We start from the raw sequence: 17467 nt of genomic DNA, 5'->3' as shown, positions 1-17467 counted from the left end.
TGACGTCTCTCTCCCCTGCGCCTGCGCGCGGCCTGGCGAGCCGGAGGGCGGGTAGAGTGCCCTGGCGCGGGGAGGCTCCGCCATGGGGCGCGGGGCGGCGGCGGCCTCGGCCTGGCGGGCGCGGGTGAGGTTCGCGCCCAGCCCCACAGGTGAGGAGGCCGCGCGGGGAGCCGCCGGCGAGAGACAGCGCTGCCCGAACCGCGCGATCCGGGCAGGCGCCCAAGGCCCGACCCCCGAGGAAGCCCCGGCAGGGCGGGCGGAGGACGCGGCACCTCCCGGGACTCGACGCGAGGGTGGAAGCCGTTCGTGTGACGGGGAAGGATCCGCGGAGGGAAACGGGAGGCCGCGCGGCTGGAGGGCCCTCACGTGCAGCCTGCCTGCCTTGGCTTACAGCGGCACTCCCAAGGGGCAGAACCAGCCCCGGCCCGCTCGCTTGTTCCTCCTCCAGAGCATTCCTGAGAAACGTCTGTTTGTAGCCCTCCCTCCCGGCGCAGTTTACACCCAAGTATAATTACAATTAAAACCACAATGAAATCGTGACAATCATAAATACAATTTCAGTGCACGGTGTACAGTTTCCAAGATGGCAGCCCATATCATGTGCAGGTGGGCTGCTCCCAGAGAGGGAGGCTCTACTCGTCAGTGTAAGGGCTGACCGGCAATCTGTCTGTCTCCCGCAGATTTTGCCCTGCGCTTCCTATGGAGAACGTAGGCTGGTGCATGCCCATTTTATGCCCCTAACAGCCCTGTGAGGTGGGTCAGACAGAGAGATCCTGGGCACTGCAACCATGACACTTCCCTGGCCCTAGCCACACCACACTCCCTCTTGTGACTTTCTCTCTGCCCCCCCCCAGGTTTCCTGCACTTGGGGGGCCTGCGAACTGCTCTGTACAACTACATTTTTGCCAAAAAGCACGAAGGATGCTTTGTCCTGAGATTGGAGGACACTGACCAGAGCCGGGTTGTGCCTGGAGCTGCTTCCGGAATCGAGGACATGCTGGAATGGGCAGGTAATCCCTACAGGGACAAAATGACATGGTGAGGTGGCGTGGGGAGCCTCCAAATGATTCGCTCAGCTGTTTCTTGGGAGGAGAAAAGGAGACAGTTCCTACCTATAGCCAGCTCCTGTGCCTCCCTGTCTTTCTTTGCAGCATTCTCAGGTTGTTAACCTCTTTGACTTTGCTAGAGCTTCTATTGCAGAAGAGCAGAAGGATCCAGCCGTCTGCCTGCCTTACTGGGCTGCTCTTAGGAATTGGGGAGGAAGCCCCTTCTCCCTCGGCTCTCGTTCCCAGTGCCCCTGCTCAACGACAGGTGCTGGGACGGGGCACACAACAGGGACTCTCCTGAGTACAGCAAACAAGCCTGCTGGGGTAGCAGCGGCAGGAGAGCAGAGAGCACAGCGCCGGCCACGTGGGCCATCTTGCCCTGTCGTGCTGCTGCCTGCCCAGAAGAGCTCAGGCGGAGGCCTGACTGCCTCTCGGAGCACCCTTGAATTCCTGTACGGTTGCCCGCACGGGTGCAGAAGGCCTTGGGTCTCCTACACGGACTGGATCCTTGAGGGCGTACAAGAATTCTTACCACAGCTGGAGTGGAGCCGGATTTCCTTATTTGACACGGGGAGGGAGCATCCACTGAGTTTGCTCAGCGACTTGCTCTGGAGCCAGGTTTTGGAGGGAACGTGCTCTGTGGTGATTGTAACGAAAGGGGCTCCCATTAGGGAGATGAGCGGGTGGGAAGAGGGAAGGCCTGTTTGTGTCAGTGAACTGGAGGCCTCTTCTTTTTAATGCTTGCTTATGACTCCCTTCTTGCAGGCATCCCTCCTGACGAGAGCCCTCGACGGGGTGGGCCTGTGGGTCCCTACCAGCAGTCTCAGAGGCTTGATCTGTACAGAAAAGCCACCGAGCAGCTCCTCAAGAAGGGAGCTGCTTATCGCTGCTTTTGCACCCCGCAGCGCCTAGAATTGCTGAAGAAGGAAGCACTGCGGAGCCTGCAAACACCCCGGTGAGTGCCTGCGTGCTGGAGTGTTGTGTGCCCCCTGCTGTAGCACCCATGTCGCCTGGTTTGTAATGCCTTCCACGTGGCCTGAGCCTTGCTAAAGATCTCAGGGGAGTCAGCTGAGCGTTTGGGGAGAGCCCCAAATGGAGGGGGCTGCAGGTCGACGTGTGCTGCTAGTCCAGAGCTCATTTATTGCCCACAGTCTGCTCCAGGCTCCCCTCTGCTTCCATTTATGTCACATCCCCATTTTTTTTACATTGATAAACCAGAAGAAAATGTTAAATGGGAAGAGAAGGGGATTTGCAAAAATTGAACCCTCCCCTTACTATAGTACAATTGAAAGAAAATTTGCAAGAAGTCTCAATCAATTGGATTCTTCTCCATCAGTTACGCTCCTTTTGTGAATCCCACAGCAAGGCTAACTATGACCAGAAAGATGATGAAATTCCATCAGTTTTTAATGCAATACACGAATAGTACAAAAGGAATAACGTCTAAAATATATTCTTATTTAATTGAAATAGATACAAGTATGTCAAATGGACTGAAAACAATATGGAAAAATGACTTTGGGGAAAAACAGAATAAAATATACGGAAAAAATTATGGATGACTCGCCCTTAGGGGAAATTCTCTGTAATTATTACATCGACGGTATATTACTCTGCGGGTAGCTTGAGCGAATAAATAATACAGATAACAAACTGCTGAAGAAATTTCCACCCTGTAATATTAAAAATTTGGGGGGGGGATTTCAGAAATGGAAAACATCATGCATCAAGTCATTTAGGTCCGCTGGCCTTGCTATCAGTTTGGGGAAACAAAATGACAACTAAGAGGTGGGCAGCCCAATCCAAAGGTTCTGCTGCTCCCTGTGGACTTTTGAGGGAGAGCCACGCCCCAGCCCGGCAAGGCACGACTGCTGCCGAGAGCATCCACCCCCCGCCCCCCCCGCCCCGTTTCCCTGACAGCCCCACCAGCACCAGCCAATGGCCGTGTCACACTTGTGACAGGCACGCAGGGGGCAAGCAGTGGTACAGCCAACGGGCAGTCTGCAATCTCCGCTGCCCAATGATACTGCTATTCCCCCCTGCCAGGGAGTAGGCAGCCAGGGTCCACGCATCCCTGCAGCCACAGCACTCACACTGGGGCACCCAGCTATGGGAGGGGTTGGATAAGTATTGTTACAGAGTAGCATATGCACAGCAGATAAAGAATCCCTGACTCGTGTGCATTTTAGCTTCTAAAATAAAGTTTATAACATATAAGGAAAAATAGGGTACATTGGAGATAAAATAAAGAATAGCTAACTTAGCTCCTACGTCCTTATGTCATTACATCCTGATGACCTAAAGGCAATGGTCTAACTAACTGGAGAGCAGCGGCATCCTGAAAATTGGAAAGAATGTCAATGGCCCCCCACTAAAACTGATCAGCCAATCAATGAAGCATGCGACTCCCCATTTTATCCTGTTGGGAAACATCCACCTGGTTGTCTTCTTTTTCTTCTTTTTTGGGGGGGTCTGATTTAATTTAGTGAAAACAGAGAAAATACAGTATTGGTAATATACACGGTACTGCCTAAACAAGGACAGAGCAAAGAGCATTTCTGACCACAGCAGAGCTCAGCTCCTCACAGAAATACAGATGGGCATTTGGGTAAGGGTTTCACTTGCCCCAACACGTTTGTGTAGAAAGAGGCAGCGGTGCATGCTGTACGTCTTAATCAGGGTATGACTCCACAGATTGCAATATTCAGCAATCAAATGTAGCTTCTATAATTTGCAAGAATGGAAAGACAGACAGCAGGCTAACAGCGCAGTCCTATGGTTGGTCGTGATGCCAGCGGAGCTGCACAGGTGGAGCTGCAGCGCCACTGGGCTCGTTCCTTTGTTAGCAAAGTGCAGCAGTGGCGGCGGCAGCGCAGAGCTCCGAAGCAGGAGTGGCGAAAACACAGTAGGTGGGGCGGAAGCAAGGGGCCTGAGGCAACCTGCCAATGGGCGGTGGAGCTATCTGACCGCTGTGGAAGGGGTGAGGAGAGGCGTAGCCAGTGGGCAGGTAGCGATAGAGTGACAGGAACACAAGTCTTTGCCGGCAGGCTGCTCAGGAGCCCGTCCTGAGCCAGGCAGCCAAAGACAAGGAGGGATGTGGGTGTGGCCGGGCACGCCGTGGGCAGCTGAATGCCAGGCAGATCAACCAGGCGCCCCTTGCAATCGCCAGATGGACAGGCCCTTGGCAGCCGTGGTCACACAACCCCTGCAGCATTGGAAGTATGGGGAGAAGGGGCGAAGTGGGGAGGGACAGGTTGGGGGGGGGCTAGACCACGTAAGCCACCCCAACAGCTGCTCCCCAAACCACTTCCCTGGCACCTCGTTCTTGCAGTGCCTACTGCCCTGCCCTCCCCTGGCATCCGCTGCATGCCGGCACATCTCCTAGGGGCACTGAAAGAGGGCAGCTGGCAGATGTGGTGCGATGACCACAGCTTTGCACCGGCTGCCAGGCCGTGTGCCAGCACAGAGGTCGGAGAGAGGCACTCTGACAGGATGGTTGAGCGCGATCATGGGGCAGGTGGCAGCCAGTTGCGGCAGCATGAGCCAGGCACTGGTTGGCGGTTTGGCCATGGAGGGCATGTTGCCAGGTCCAGGTCGGGTTCCCCCGGGGGAACCGCACCGGGATGCATCAGGGCCAAGGAGGGAGTGTTCGGGCTCCGGACATTCACCACATAGGCCGGCCACCCATTGCGGGCGCCCAGGACATGGCAAGCAGGGGCAGGGCAGCGAGACCCCCGCAGTTTCCTGGAGGCCTGAAATACCTGGCCCTGGGTGGCCTGGGGCCCTGGTGGCCCACCCACCACCCAGCCCATGGGCCTCAAATCCACCCACCACCGTGGCCGGGAGATTGGCCTGGCCCCGCCCCGAAGAGCAAGGAAAGCGCACGGGTGTCGGGGCCATGCAGCTGGACCTTTATTGTGGCTAATGGTAATCAGCTGTCCAGCCGGGGAGGGATTTGGGGGGTAAAGGGATGCCTCGAGGACAAGCATCCAGCAGCCAGGTACGGCCACTCAGGAAGAGTGCAAAATAGGTGGCTGTACCTGTAATAAACAGGGAGGAAAAAAAGGGGGCAAAACCCTACAGGATACAAAAAATGATTCTTTATATAATATTTTCAAAATTCCAAAAGTGCAATGTGCTCATAACACTTCATACAGTGTCTTCAAAGTTTCAAAAATGCAACGTGCTCATAACATTCCATACATGATTCAATACATATTACATAAACAATCTTACAGGGTAGGATGAATTAAAGATGATACCATTTAAAGGACACTGCCGCCCACACCGGGATGAATGAATGTATGGCTGGTGTTTACTTTTACTTGGTGGTTATAAACAGAAGCTCCTGAAGAAGCAGGCGCGAAATCTGTTCGCAGCCGGCCTCAGATTGAGAGATTGAGAGCGTTCCAGGGGAGAGCGTTCTAGGGTGTGCTATCCCAGGAGGAAGCACCCCCCAGCGATTGTTTCCTCACTGGCAATTACATCTGCACCATGCTGGAATGAAACAACAACTAAGATATTTCTACTTTAAGTTATGACAACATAGAAGGATAAACTGACTTCAAACAAAGACTCAAGCCTATGTAGGCTATTCTCTCCCGGAAAATATTTCATGAACTGGTTATCTAAATGGTATCATCCTTAATTCATCCTACCCTGTAAGATTGTTTATGTAATATGTACTGAATCACGTATGGAATGTTATGAGCACGTTGCATTTTTGAAACTTTGAAGACACTGTATGAAGTGTTACGAGCACATTGCACTTTTGGAATTTTGAAAATATTATATAAAGAATCATTTTTTGTATCCTGTAGAGTTTTGCCCCCCTTTTTTCCACTCAGGAAGAGTGGGCGGCCACGGTGCGCTCGACGGGCCGGCCCCCGCATCACCATCCTGGCTGCCTGGGGCTGGACGCCACCGCTTCGAGGGTGTACCTGTTCGCAGTTCCTTTTCCCACTCATCTGGCTCAGGCTGAGGTGACCAGGTAATGAAGCCGCGCTCCACATTGCTGCTGTCATCTTCCAATGGATATGGTGGTGGCACTTTGGGTGTGTGTGGGGGGTCAGATTCAGGTTCCTGTGGTCACGGCCAGGATGCGAGGTATACAACTGGGGCTGCCAGTGGCCGCATACAGTGGCCAGCTCCTGCAGACGCCCAGTCAGAGAGAGGCAGATAAGTTGGCACGGGCATCCCAGTCGCACCCTGCCGGCTGCAACCCCACCCCCCTGACTCACCCCACCGGACTGCTCTCCCCTTTGTCACGATGTTGTGGACCCGGTCCACTGCAGCGCACCATGGCTCGTCCTTGTCCCCTGCAAGTGGAACCCATAGGGGGCGGTGAGGTAGGGGTCTCGGCCATCATCACCTGCCTGCATGTCCATGGCCCGGGGGTGTGTGAAAGGGTGAGACTAGGCGGTCACCGGACCCCTGACCCGCCTCTTGGAGCCACAGCATGCGGCCTGTTGCCACGCCCCTCCTGCTCTCGTCCCACGCTTGTGCGTGGGGCCCCCTGCTCATGCCTATCGGGCCCCAACATGTCATCCTCATAACGTAGGAGGCTTTCCTTGTCCTGTATGGCAGCATAAAGGATTGCCCAGCAATGGCGCAGCACGTCCGCTATGTCTGGGTATAGTTTGGCCAGGTCCAGTGTGCGCGCCACCCTCTCAACTTCGGCGGTGAGCACGGGGTTCCTTGAGTTCTTCTCCAGCAGGAGTTCCTCCATGTGCTCTGCCCACTCCTTGCGCCACTCGCCTCCCACCATGCCCCTACACCGTGTCCCCGAAGCACTCACTTGCTGTCCGTGAGTGTATGCGGTGGGCCGGACCAGGGGCGGGGTCAGGAAGGGATGGCGGCAGTTCCTCCCGTGCCCACCCATAGGGCAGGTATCGAAGTTACTAGTGATAGACCTGCGGCCGCTTCAAACCCCTTCTTCCCGCTCACAGATCCCCCGGACCGGTCGCTAGTCCGTCCCGTGCGGCTGGCCATTGCCGTCCCTTGCAGGTGCCGCAGATCCTGGACCCCCCTCCCCTCCCTCAGTGGCGGGGCCCTCGAGCGTGACGGGTTGAGATGGGGCCTGGCCAGTAAACTACGAGGGAAGAAAGGGGTTTGACATCCCCCTTGGCATCCCCTTTGGACTCGGGCCTGCCTAATGCAGGGGGGCAGTGGCTATGTCAGGTGACGTGCCAGGGCAGACGAGGCCCACGGCCAAGGTCATCGCTGGTCTCGGGACTTCCCCAGTGGCCAGAAGCCTTGGGCCAGGGGTGCTCATCAGAGCCCCTGCCTGAAGATGCAAGGTGCGCAGGCTACACAGGCCGCCGAGTTCACTCTCTCTGCTCCCCTACTCTCCGGGGTGCGGGGCCTCTATCCCCCAGCCAGAGGAGCCGACCCTCAGGGGACCACTCCCCGTCCGGTGACTGAGGAGGCCCCCATGTCTCTGGCTGGCCCTAGCACCTCACCTGCTCCTGCACAGGTGACGCAGGGCCCACTTCTTCTGGAGACTGAGCCCTACGAGGAAAGGCTGAGGGCCTTGGGAATGTTTAGTTTGGAGAAGAGGAGATTGAGAGGGGGCCATGGTTGCTCTCTTTAAGTATTTGAAAGGCTGTCATTTGGAGGAGGGCAGCGAGCTGTTCCAGTTGGCAGCAGAGGACAGGATTTGAAGCAATGGGCTTCAATGATAAGCAGAAAGGTACCAGCTGGATATTAGGAAAAACTTTTCCACAGTCAGAGTAGTTGAAAGGTGGAATCAGCTGCCTAGGGAGGTGGTGAGCTCCCCTTCACTGTCAGTTTTCAAGAAAAGGCCGGATTAATCTTTGTCAGGGATGCTTTAGGTTGATCCTGCGTTGGGCAGGGGGTTGGACTAGAAGGTCCAACTCTATGATTCTATGAGATGGAGCGCCCCCGAAACAGGGAGATCACAGCTTGAAGGCGCAAATTCAGGCAGTCATAGTGAATTGGTTTACTATACACCAGCTACCATGGACCCCGGATTGGACAGTCTCGGCACCCGGAGGAAAGTGCTGCTCAACCGCCCCCCCCACCCGCTAGCAGGCCTCACCCTCCCCTGGAAGGAGGGGTGACAGCCAACCTCGCTAGCGCAGCCGGCGCCCAGATCCTCTGGGGTGTCCCCTGGCCTGAGCCCTGACAGGGGGCAGGCCCCAGGTGGGGGCTCAGAGGGGGCGACTACTTAGTTGCTTGTCTTACTCCTAAGTAGACTTTTGGACCTGAATATGGAAAAGATCTGCTTTCTGAATAAAAGTCACAGCCAAGGACCCGTGTCTTGCTGCAGTGAACCGGGGATCGGTCTCTTGTATTCGGTCATCCAGAGCCTGACGCTGCCTCTGCAGCGCCGAGTCAAGCTCCTCTCACTGGGCTTGGATGGCTCCCCAGTCCAGGCAGAAGTGGTCCCGGTAGATGCTGACCAAGGACAGGAGGGAGCTGATCTGTCCCTGATCCTGGCGGGCTTGGCGGCTGCTCCACGTGGCCTCGACATACAGCACCCCCGGGAGGTGGATGAGGTGCACTGCCCGGGTGGGGCTGGCAGGAGAGGGCACGAGGGGACTGTGGAGTCCCTGTTTAGGGGGCGGGCTGCACATCTTCCACGGGGGACCAGGGTTCCCCCTAGGGGGGCTGGGTGGTGGTCTGCGGGCTGGCGGGCCGTGAGGAGCAGGAGGTGGTGGCACCTTCGGACTCTGCTGGGCCGGGGAGGGAAAGGGAGCGGCTCCGGGGCCCTGGTCACGTGGCCCATGACCCAACCAGCGCATCCCCCTACCCTGGTCACCATGTGGTGTCAGGCTTGGCTAGGGGGTTCCCTCTGACTCTCCACTTCATCAGCCGCGGTTGTATGAGTTAAAGGTCTGTATTAGATCATGCTCCCTAGTAGTGCACGAGTACAGAGTCATTGCCTGGAATGCCAAAGCCAAGTCTTCCCCGAGAGGTCATACCTCCAGTCCCCTCCCCCCAGTCCAAATAAGAGTCAGTTCAAGTTGGGGCGAAAGGCCTGAGAGAGATGCAGAGCTGAAATGCCCAAGGTCGGTTCCCAGACACGCCGCTCCAGCTGCGCTGATAGCACCACCTGGCCCAAGCAAAGCGTAGCCAAGATACAGTGAAGGAAGAAAGCTGCCCACCCTCCCAGTAGAAATACATTCACAGGTATGGCAGGCAGGCTGGCTGGCTTGCCGGACGTGTGAGTGACCATTGAGAGGGATCGGCTGGAGGCGTGCCAGGACTGGCAATGTTCTGTGGCCGGGGGCCGTGCAGCTGCCACCATGGACTCCCTCTTGAGCCTGGGCTGCCCTGAGGGCTTGCTGGAGGGGCTCGCTGCAGCAACCCACCTTGCCCCTTTGGTCCCCCCTTCCCCTGTGGGATCAGCTCCAGTAGGGCACCCCAGAGGTTGAGGTGGCCGCCTCGCCAGTGAGGGCCTCTACTGCCCCCACTGGAAGGGGACTGTCCCTTGGACCTCCACCAGAACAGGAGGCCCGATGCTGGCCAGGGCTTGCGGTGGGTCCTGGACCCTGTTGTGGATGTACCCTGTCCCGTGCTAACAGCTGTATGGTTGACATGTGGTGCTCCCTGTGCCTGTAGATGGCTTGTCTTGCACACCGAGTCTGAATAAACTTTGCCTCGAGCACTTACTGCCTCTCAGCATTAGTCCTTGCCTGCCGATGGGGGCCGTCTGACATCGCACCCCAGGTTGCTCATCCTGCGGGATGTCCTTGAGCGGGTCTTGGCCTGGCTCCGAGGGGGGGCCTGGCCAGCTTTGCTGGGATGCACCCTGTTACCGGCCCGCCTTGGCAGCCCTGCCCCCCACTGGGCTGCACCTCCAGCCCCGTTTCTTGAGGGGCGTCGCAGCCCATGGCCGTTCGTGCAAGTAGGAGCAGGACTGCCAGCCAGTGCCCTTCCGCAGGTGGGAGCGCCTGCCTTGTGCCCGCCACGCCACGGCTCACACCTCCAGGGCCCGCACCCCCACCTGCAGGTGGCTGCCCCCAGCAGGGCACCGTGGTGCAGGTGTCGCGAACTTTGGGGCGCCTGGTTCCTGGCAGCCAGCTTCCTCGTGGAGGGAGTGGCCTGGGAAACACAGCCTGGCCGTTGGCTACGCTGTTGCTTGCCCCTCGCATGCCTGTCGGTGGGGTGGTGCCGCCTTTGCCTGGTGCTGGCCGGGTTGTCAGAGAAATGGTGGGGTGGGCGCTTTCTGCGTGATTTTATTTCATACAAATCAGTAAGTTATCCAACATCAACATCTATCTGAACCCTTCCTCAAATTATGGAAAAGGAATTAGATATGAAGTACTTTAAAAAATACTTTTTAAAAATCCCCTGTGCTATTAATGATTTCTTCTCTTTGTTATATCTTACAAGATAAATTTGAAAAATATGTTAAATGTTATCTGTCAACAGCTTGATTCAACATTGTCTATTTGGGTTTTTTTCCTGCATGTTTTTTTCCTTTTTTTTTCTTTTACTTTTTGTAATCTTGTTTGTTACATCTGTAATTCAAATGGTGGTACTTTTTTTGTCTGAAAAAATAACAAACTATTTTTTGAAAAAGAGTCTGCTCCAGGCTGGGCTAGAACTGACACAGCCTCTGGTGGTTCTGTCAGAGCACCTCCCCCTATTTCTCACCCTAAAGGTATGACAACAGGTGTCGTCACCTGAGCACCAGGCAGGTGGCTGAGAAGGTATCTCAGGGGGCTGACCATGTGGTGCGGTTTCGCTTGGAGGAGGGGTCGGAACCCTTCTGTGATCTGATCCATGGCTGGAGCAAGCATGAAGTGGCCAGCGTGGAAGGCGATCCAGTGATCCTGAAGAGCGACGGCTTCCCCACTTACCACCTGGCAAGCGTGGTGGACGACCATCTCATGGGAATCACCCACGTTCTGCGTGGAGGCGAGTGGCTGGTCTCCACTGCCAAGCATCTCCTCCTCTACCGGGCCCTGGGCTGGGACCCGCCCCACTTCGGCCACCTCCCCCTGCTCCTGAACGCAGATGGCAGCAAGCTCTCCAAGCGGCAGGGGCATGTTTTCGTAGAGCAGTTGGCTCACGATGGCTATTTGCCGGCAGCTCTGCTGGATGCCATCACCCACTGCGGCTCTGGGTTTACAGGTAATGCAACTGTGGGGGGGTGGGGTAGGTTTGAATGCTCCTTGGGAATTCCCTGTAGGAGACCTAGATCAAGGGGATTCTGGGTGGAGGCATGTTCCGTAGGGGCTAGGTTCCTCAAAATGTGGTTCACAGTCACCCCTGGGCCAGCCAAGCTTTTCCGATTCAGCCAGCCCAGTTCGGTTTCTTCTCTCTGGCTCATCCCTCTTGCTCCCCGTGGCCTCCAGGATCCTACTTCCAGGCAGCAGGGGCTGGGACTTGGAGATTGTGCTTCTCATGGAAAGTGGTACAGAGATGAAAGAGGAGGCTGCAGAAGGGACTCGGGCTCGCTGATCTCTTTTCCAGAGAATCGGATGGGAAGGACGCTGGAAGAGCTGATTGCCAAGTTCGACATGGGCAGGATCGAGAAGCACTCAGCCCTCCTGGATCTGGAGAAGCTGAGTGAGTTCAACAGGTAGGGAAGGGGGAGCAGGCTGCACACCTCTCCGGCTGCACTGTTAATTCTCAATCACCGCAGGGTAGATTTGATTTAAATCACTAATCAGTAAGACTCGATTGAAATCATAAAGACTCATTCCTGCTTAACCTAAATATTTGCAACCCAGAGGATTTCATTTTTAGAACAGCAACTTCTCAGGTTAGTTTTATAGAAAACTAATGATTTTTTTGGTTATTTACCATTTGAAATAGATCATTATGAACTCATTGTGAGGTGACCTGTGTCCTCTTTCACAGGATAATCATTCACTTTTGGACATTTTTTCTGCTGTACTTTATTGGAAGGAAAAAATAATAACAGTAACAGTAACAATTCCAATTGTTTTATTTAACTAAAAGAATAACATTACATAGCATATGTATTCTTGTATTTGCTTAGCATCCATGTTTGTTAACCAACGCGGTTGAACAAAAATATTCCCAAACGGGGTCTCTCTTATGGAATGCTGCCATTATTTCTTTTCTCTTCAAGGGAGAGAATCCTATGATAAATCTCATGCCACACTCGCAAAGATCTCAAGACTTCTGGAGTTTTCTGCTCAGAAAGTTTCACATCCATTTGTACTACTTGTCTCTCTTCGCACTTAGCTCTTAACCGCGGCTCCTTATCCAAATCTGTTCCACCCCAGCCGGTCTTCTGTTCGTTGAGCTTCTTGCAACGCAGCACTTCAGAGGCGAGGAGGAGGCGACTCTGTGAGCATCGCTTTGCAGAGGAGCAGTGGGGCTGAGATCTCTTTCTCAACTCCATGAGAAGCAAGCCTAAGCAGGTCTACGCAGGAGCCTACTCAGGTCTATTCAGTGAGGCTTGCTCCCAGGAAAGTGTTCTTAGGATAGCGCTGTAAATGTTTGTTTAAAACATTTTGCTGTTAAGAGAAGGGATGTTATCTTTGCAGACACAAATTCAGTTTTCAGAACTGCAAAACCAAACATCTGCGAGAGTATTTTCCAGAGAGAAAAACTGCCCAAAATAATCTCACAGAAACCTCTGGGAGAGCATGACACGGGGGCCCGAGTGAATGAAATAGTTTTTTATATATTCCAAGAATAGGTAGCCTCATACCACATAATTAAAAATTAATCCTTATTTCATTATGAAAACCCTTTGGGCTATAATATATCTTAAATAGAAAACTTACCTTTAGATAGATGTTTCCTCACAAAGCATTTTATCAAACAAAATCTGATTTAAATAAAAAACCGGATGTGTGTTATTTCTTTTTAAAAAGTGTTGGTTTCTATCCGCCTTGCCTGCGTGTGCTTTGCCTGGCCTTCCACGCTGCCTTCCTGCTTGAGGGACCTGGGCCTGCCCCCCACCCCCACCCCTTTCCTGCAGCCTTCTGCTTGCCTCTTGGAAGCCTCCCGGGGGGGGGGTCTTCTGCCTCCCTTTCCTTTCCTGATCCTTCTGCCAGAGCAGGCAGGGCGTGGCCACGAAGGGGCGACTGGCCCAGCGGGAAGCCTCCCTCCGCACCTCAGCCAATCCCTGTGGCTCTCCCATTGCCGCGTTTTTTTCAGTTGGCTCCTTATCCCTGGTTGTGGTTGGTTCTCTTGGCCTGGGATGACTGAGTTTCGGGAGGGTTCTGTCTTTGCCCAGAATCCACCTGGACCAGCAGATTGGGGACCAGAGGCGACGGCAAGATCTGGTGGCAGAGGTGCAGTCTTCAGTGGAGCAGGTCTACGGGGAGCGGCTGACGGAGAGAGGGGTTCTCCGAACGGCTTATGTGGAGCAGGTGCTCCTGCTGAGAAGAGTAAGTCAGGTGGGGAACGGGGGTGGGCTCCGCCAAATGCTGTCCAGGCTCTCCGTTTAGATACACCCGTGCCTCTGTGTTGGCACAAGCAGCAGCAGAGGTGCTGTTTGCTGCCATTCGATAATGAGCCTGTGCAGTCAGCTGTCTGATGGGAAGTCCCCTTGACTGTCCGGCTACTGTCTGTCCTTCCTCTGCCAGGGTCATATAAGCCGTCTCCAGGATCTGGTGTCACCCCAGTACTCATTCCTGTGGATCAGGCCCACCGTGTCTTACAAGCAACTTCAGGCCGTTTCGCCAGAGGCGGATGAGATAGGTCAGCTCGTCCTTGAGTAAGTGGGGACAGCCGAGGGGGCTGACGCTTGGCCTTCCCTTTCTCTGACACGAGCTTTGCGGTGCCCCTTGACATAAGACCACTCCCAGGATTGTGTCAATCTCACCTGGTGACGGTTTCATCTGCAAGCACCCTCACTTTGTGAAAACAGACACTGGCCACGTTAAGCTGAATGCTGCACTGTGGTGAATGGTTTCTGGTCTCCCCCCCCCCCCCCAGGTTGCTGGATCGGCCGGCAGGTGTCCTGACTATTGAGGAGCTCAACAGAGATTTGTGCCGGCTGCCAGAGCAGCTCAGAGGCACCCAGTACCGCATCATGATGAAACTCCTCCGCCTGGCCCTCAGTGGACAGCAGGTGAATCCCTGCCCCCAAACCTTCCCTTTTCAAAATATTTTATTGGGTGGTTTGTGCGACGCTTGCTTGGCTTAGGCAGGGGCTGACTTTGGTGTGGCTAGCGTATAAAAAATCCTTTTGGAAAGCGGTAACAAAAAATCTGCTTGGAGTGTGCGCCAGTTCTAGTTCTGCTAAAATGTGGGCAGTGCCATCTCTCTCCTGTAGCGTGGGGCGGGGGGTGTGTGGTGGTAGCACGCTGCCTTGGGCTGGAGCTGCTGTGCTGCTACCAATTCAAATCCCGATGGCTGCTGACGGGAGGGGTTTTTGAGCCTGGCCAGCTGGCCTTGGTAATTCTGCCAAGGAAGTCGCTGAAGCCCCTGGTCCTCCACCATGCGGCTTGGGAACCCGTCCTGCAAGTATGGTAACCTTCATATGTCTTTTAGCAAGGACCCAGCGTTGCTGAGATGATGGTCTCCCTGGGACGCCAAGAAGTTCAAACCCGGATACAAAGGGCCTTGTGCGGCTAACCAGTCTTCTGGGGGAAAGAGACCCAGCGACACACCAGTCCCTGCTGCCTGGAGGAGACCCGCCCGGGGGCATCAGGCCATCTGAACCCTCAAAGACTCCCTCCAAACTTGCAGGCTGTTGTGGCGGATGAGGCTCAAGCCATCCCATAGGAGGCCATGCCGGATTTCCGAATGTGGGAAAACAGTGTCCTAATACAGCCTCATAGGTTGTCGGTTCAACTTTTGCTTGAGGGAGCAGTAATAAAAAGACTCAGTCTAAAGTGGCAAGATCTGTAGTGGTGCTCATCTGGTCCTCAGTGGAGGGACCCCAGCCCCGTAGGCCATGGGTGAGTGGGCTGAATTGGGTCTTTGATTCTGCCAGGATTTAAAACAATAAATATCCGGGGGGGGGGGGCGGAATGGAGGGACTCCAGTCTGGATTGGGGCTGTGGGTTTAGGAAAGGAGGGGATCGTGAACTCTTCTTGCCTACCTGCTGTGGTGCTGTGTCCCAGGGAGAAGCTGCCTCCTTTGCTATAAGCGGCAAGAGGGGTGCTGCTCTTGTTTTTCAACTGGAGGACTTCTGATTGGGAAACCCAAGGGAAGGGGGATGAAATTGCCCCCTTCTTGAGCACTGCAGGCTCAAGCCCCCCCCCCCCCCAATGTACAGTGTTTCTTGCTGCCGGAATTATTTTGAGTACAAAAACGGAGGCCCCTCCCAATGAAACTAGAGCAACAAGTGGAAAACCACAATTGGAGGAAAAATACAAACAACCCAATAGAAAAATAACCCAATAGAAAAGTGACATTGGGCCCTTTGGCTTCTCGGCGTCGCCTAAAGAGAAAAAAGAGATGAGCGGTTGTGATACTTACCTCTTGGATGGTCTTCTCACCTCGTTTCTCCAGCTGCACCTATAAAAAGGAAAAGGGAAAAACGCTGTCACTTTCAAGTATTCAAAGACTTGTATTTCTGGCATTTTGCAGCTTTGAGCATTTTTGCCTGGCGGCGATACAGAACCATTTTGTTGTTGTTTACATCTTGTCTATAGGAATAGTCTGTATATTTATTCATATATGTTAACTTACTTAACTTATTAGAGCACTAGTCACTTTACTGTTCATTAAATTCTAAAAAAAAAATTCTATTGGGTTATTTATATTTTCCCTCCAATTGTGGTTTTCTACTTTTTGCTCTGGAATTATTTTGAGTGGCAGGAAAATGAAGGATTCCGACAACCTGCCAGTCTTCTATTTAACAAGCCTGAGAGCAGGAGGCTCTTTTCTGGTGTGGCCTGCAAGTAAGTCCCACTGGTCTCAGGAGGACTGACTGCTAAGCTTCGGGGGGGGGGGGAGGTTTTAGAGCAGGGAGAGGAAAACGGGAGTCCCCACCCGCCCTTTGATTAGCCTACATCTTTTGGACTTCCGGGGCGACTTCTCGCAGGACCAAATCCAGGCCTCCTACAGACTTTATTGCCTGTTTCACAGTCCTCCCTCACCTGTTTTGCCACTGGCTCCTGCTTCATTAATCCCCCACAGATCTGCTAAGCAATTCAAGGAGAGATTTCTTTGAGTCCATCCCAAGCCTTGAAAGGAGGCCTTTAGCACCAAATTTTTCTCAAGGGAGTGAACAGCCTTTCTCCACCCCACAGACAGACTCATATGATTTAAAACTTTGGCACCTTTTGCCTTTCAGGGAAGCTCCACTCCTGGATGCTGAGGGACAGGCATCCCCCACAACTTTAGTGCACATTACCTTCACAACTTCAGACTTCTTTCACTGGTGCAACCACGGTCCTTCCTATAGGGAAAATCCTGAGAAAACACACTGGTTGTCTTCCTCTGTTTGTGCCGGTCATACGACTGCTTGGACTCTTTAGACACCCTTTCTCCAAAGGAAAAATACCTGGTGGAAGGAAAAGCGAGGGGATTGATTACAAAGGAACAGGAAGAGAACAGAGGCCCCTTCCCTGATAACGCCGTCCCTTTAACAGACCCAAAACGGGGCCACAGAGCAGGGGGGACCTCTTTAACAGCCTGCAAGTTAGCAATATTAAGAGGCTTGAAATCAGCTGTCCTTGAGGCTGTAGATCTATCAAAGCTGTAGAAGGTTCACCAAGAGCCAAATGATGATCTGTCCAGTTTCTTACAGAGACTTGCGCTTGCATTTTGACAGCATAGCGATACTGACCCAGATAAACCTGAGAATGCAAAAACACTAAATGTAATGTTCATTGGTCAGGAAAAAAATTGCAGAGAACTGAGCAGGGGCAGGTCAGGGAAGCCCATCTGGATGAGGGTGAAGATTGACAGGAGGGACTGGGGGTCTAGTGCCTATGCAAAAGACTTCCGTGGACCCTGAGGTCTGCGTAAATGTAGGGGGAGTTGATGTGGAACGCCTGGTAGACTCGGCAGCTGCTTTTTCAACGTTGCCTTCAGTATCTAAAAATAAATGGAACTGTTACAGAACAGCTTTTATTGAGGCGGTTGAAGGAATAAAACCAGAGGTTCCTTTTACTGTTCCCCCGGACACTACTGTGGGAGGAAAACATCTCCGACCTGAACTGGCTGTGTCGTCCAGATGTCCTGTGGCACTTATGGGGAGGGACCTTCCGACTAAGCTACCGGCTGAAGAGCTTTTTAAGGGCGACCAGATGGTAGTGAGATTTCCAACGCACCACAGTGGAACGTATCAGATGGCTTTATTCCAAGCACAAGTTCAGAGCCTGGTGTAAATCCAGAAGAAAGAGTTGGAGGGGGAAGTGCATCCGATAGTCTGGGCAGGCTCAGGAGCTGCAAGAGCAAAACTGAAGCATGAAAAGGACTAAAACCTATGATTGAAAAATGTATTGGGGGGGGGGCTTGCCGGAACGCTGTACACTCGCGTTTAACACCCATTCTAGCAGTTAAG

The 17467-nt window shown here is 53.7% G+C and overlaps 1 protein-coding gene across 4 annotated transcripts; it reads left to right on the top strand.

The window, feature by feature from the left end:
- The first annotated feature begins 12 nt into the window (after positions 1 to 12).
- Positions 13 to 16803, top strand: EARS2 (glutamyl-tRNA synthetase 2, mitochondrial). 4 transcript variants are annotated; one of them, XR_008597975.1, is made up of 10 exons: positions 13 to 149; positions 855 to 1010; positions 1812 to 2001; positions 10678 to 11150; positions 11493 to 11601; positions 13237 to 13390; positions 13589 to 13719; positions 13941 to 14076; positions 14499 to 14908; positions 16253 to 16803. XR_008597975.1 is itself a non-coding variant. In XM_054993493.1 (9 exons), exons 1-9 carry the CDS (start codon positions 83 to 85, stop codon positions 14580 to 14582), a joined length of 1500 nt encoding a protein of 499 aa, XP_054849468.1. In that variant the 5' UTR covers positions 13 to 82; the 3' UTR covers positions 14583 to 15668. The 4 variants fall into 4 exon arrangements, 2 of the variants coding, with proteins under 2 accessions (XP_054849468.1, XP_054849469.1); XR_008597976.1 differs by lacking the exon at positions 16253 to 16803 and having other exon boundaries at positions 13589 to 13703; positions 14499 to 14589; XM_054993493.1 differs by lacking the exon at positions 16253 to 16803 and having other exon boundaries at positions 14499 to 15668.
- Positions 16804 to 17467: the final 664 nt, after the last annotated feature.

Source organism: Eublepharis macularius, chromosome 12 (assembly GCF_028583425.1).
Source record: "Eublepharis macularius isolate TG4126 chromosome 12, MPM_Emac_v1.0, whole genome shotgun sequence".
NCBI lineage: Eukaryota > Metazoa > Chordata > Lepidosauria > Squamata > Eublepharidae > Eublepharis > Eublepharis macularius.
The sequence above is the reverse complement of the archived record's forward strand: the minus strand, read 5'-3'. Positions and strand labels throughout refer to the sequence as shown.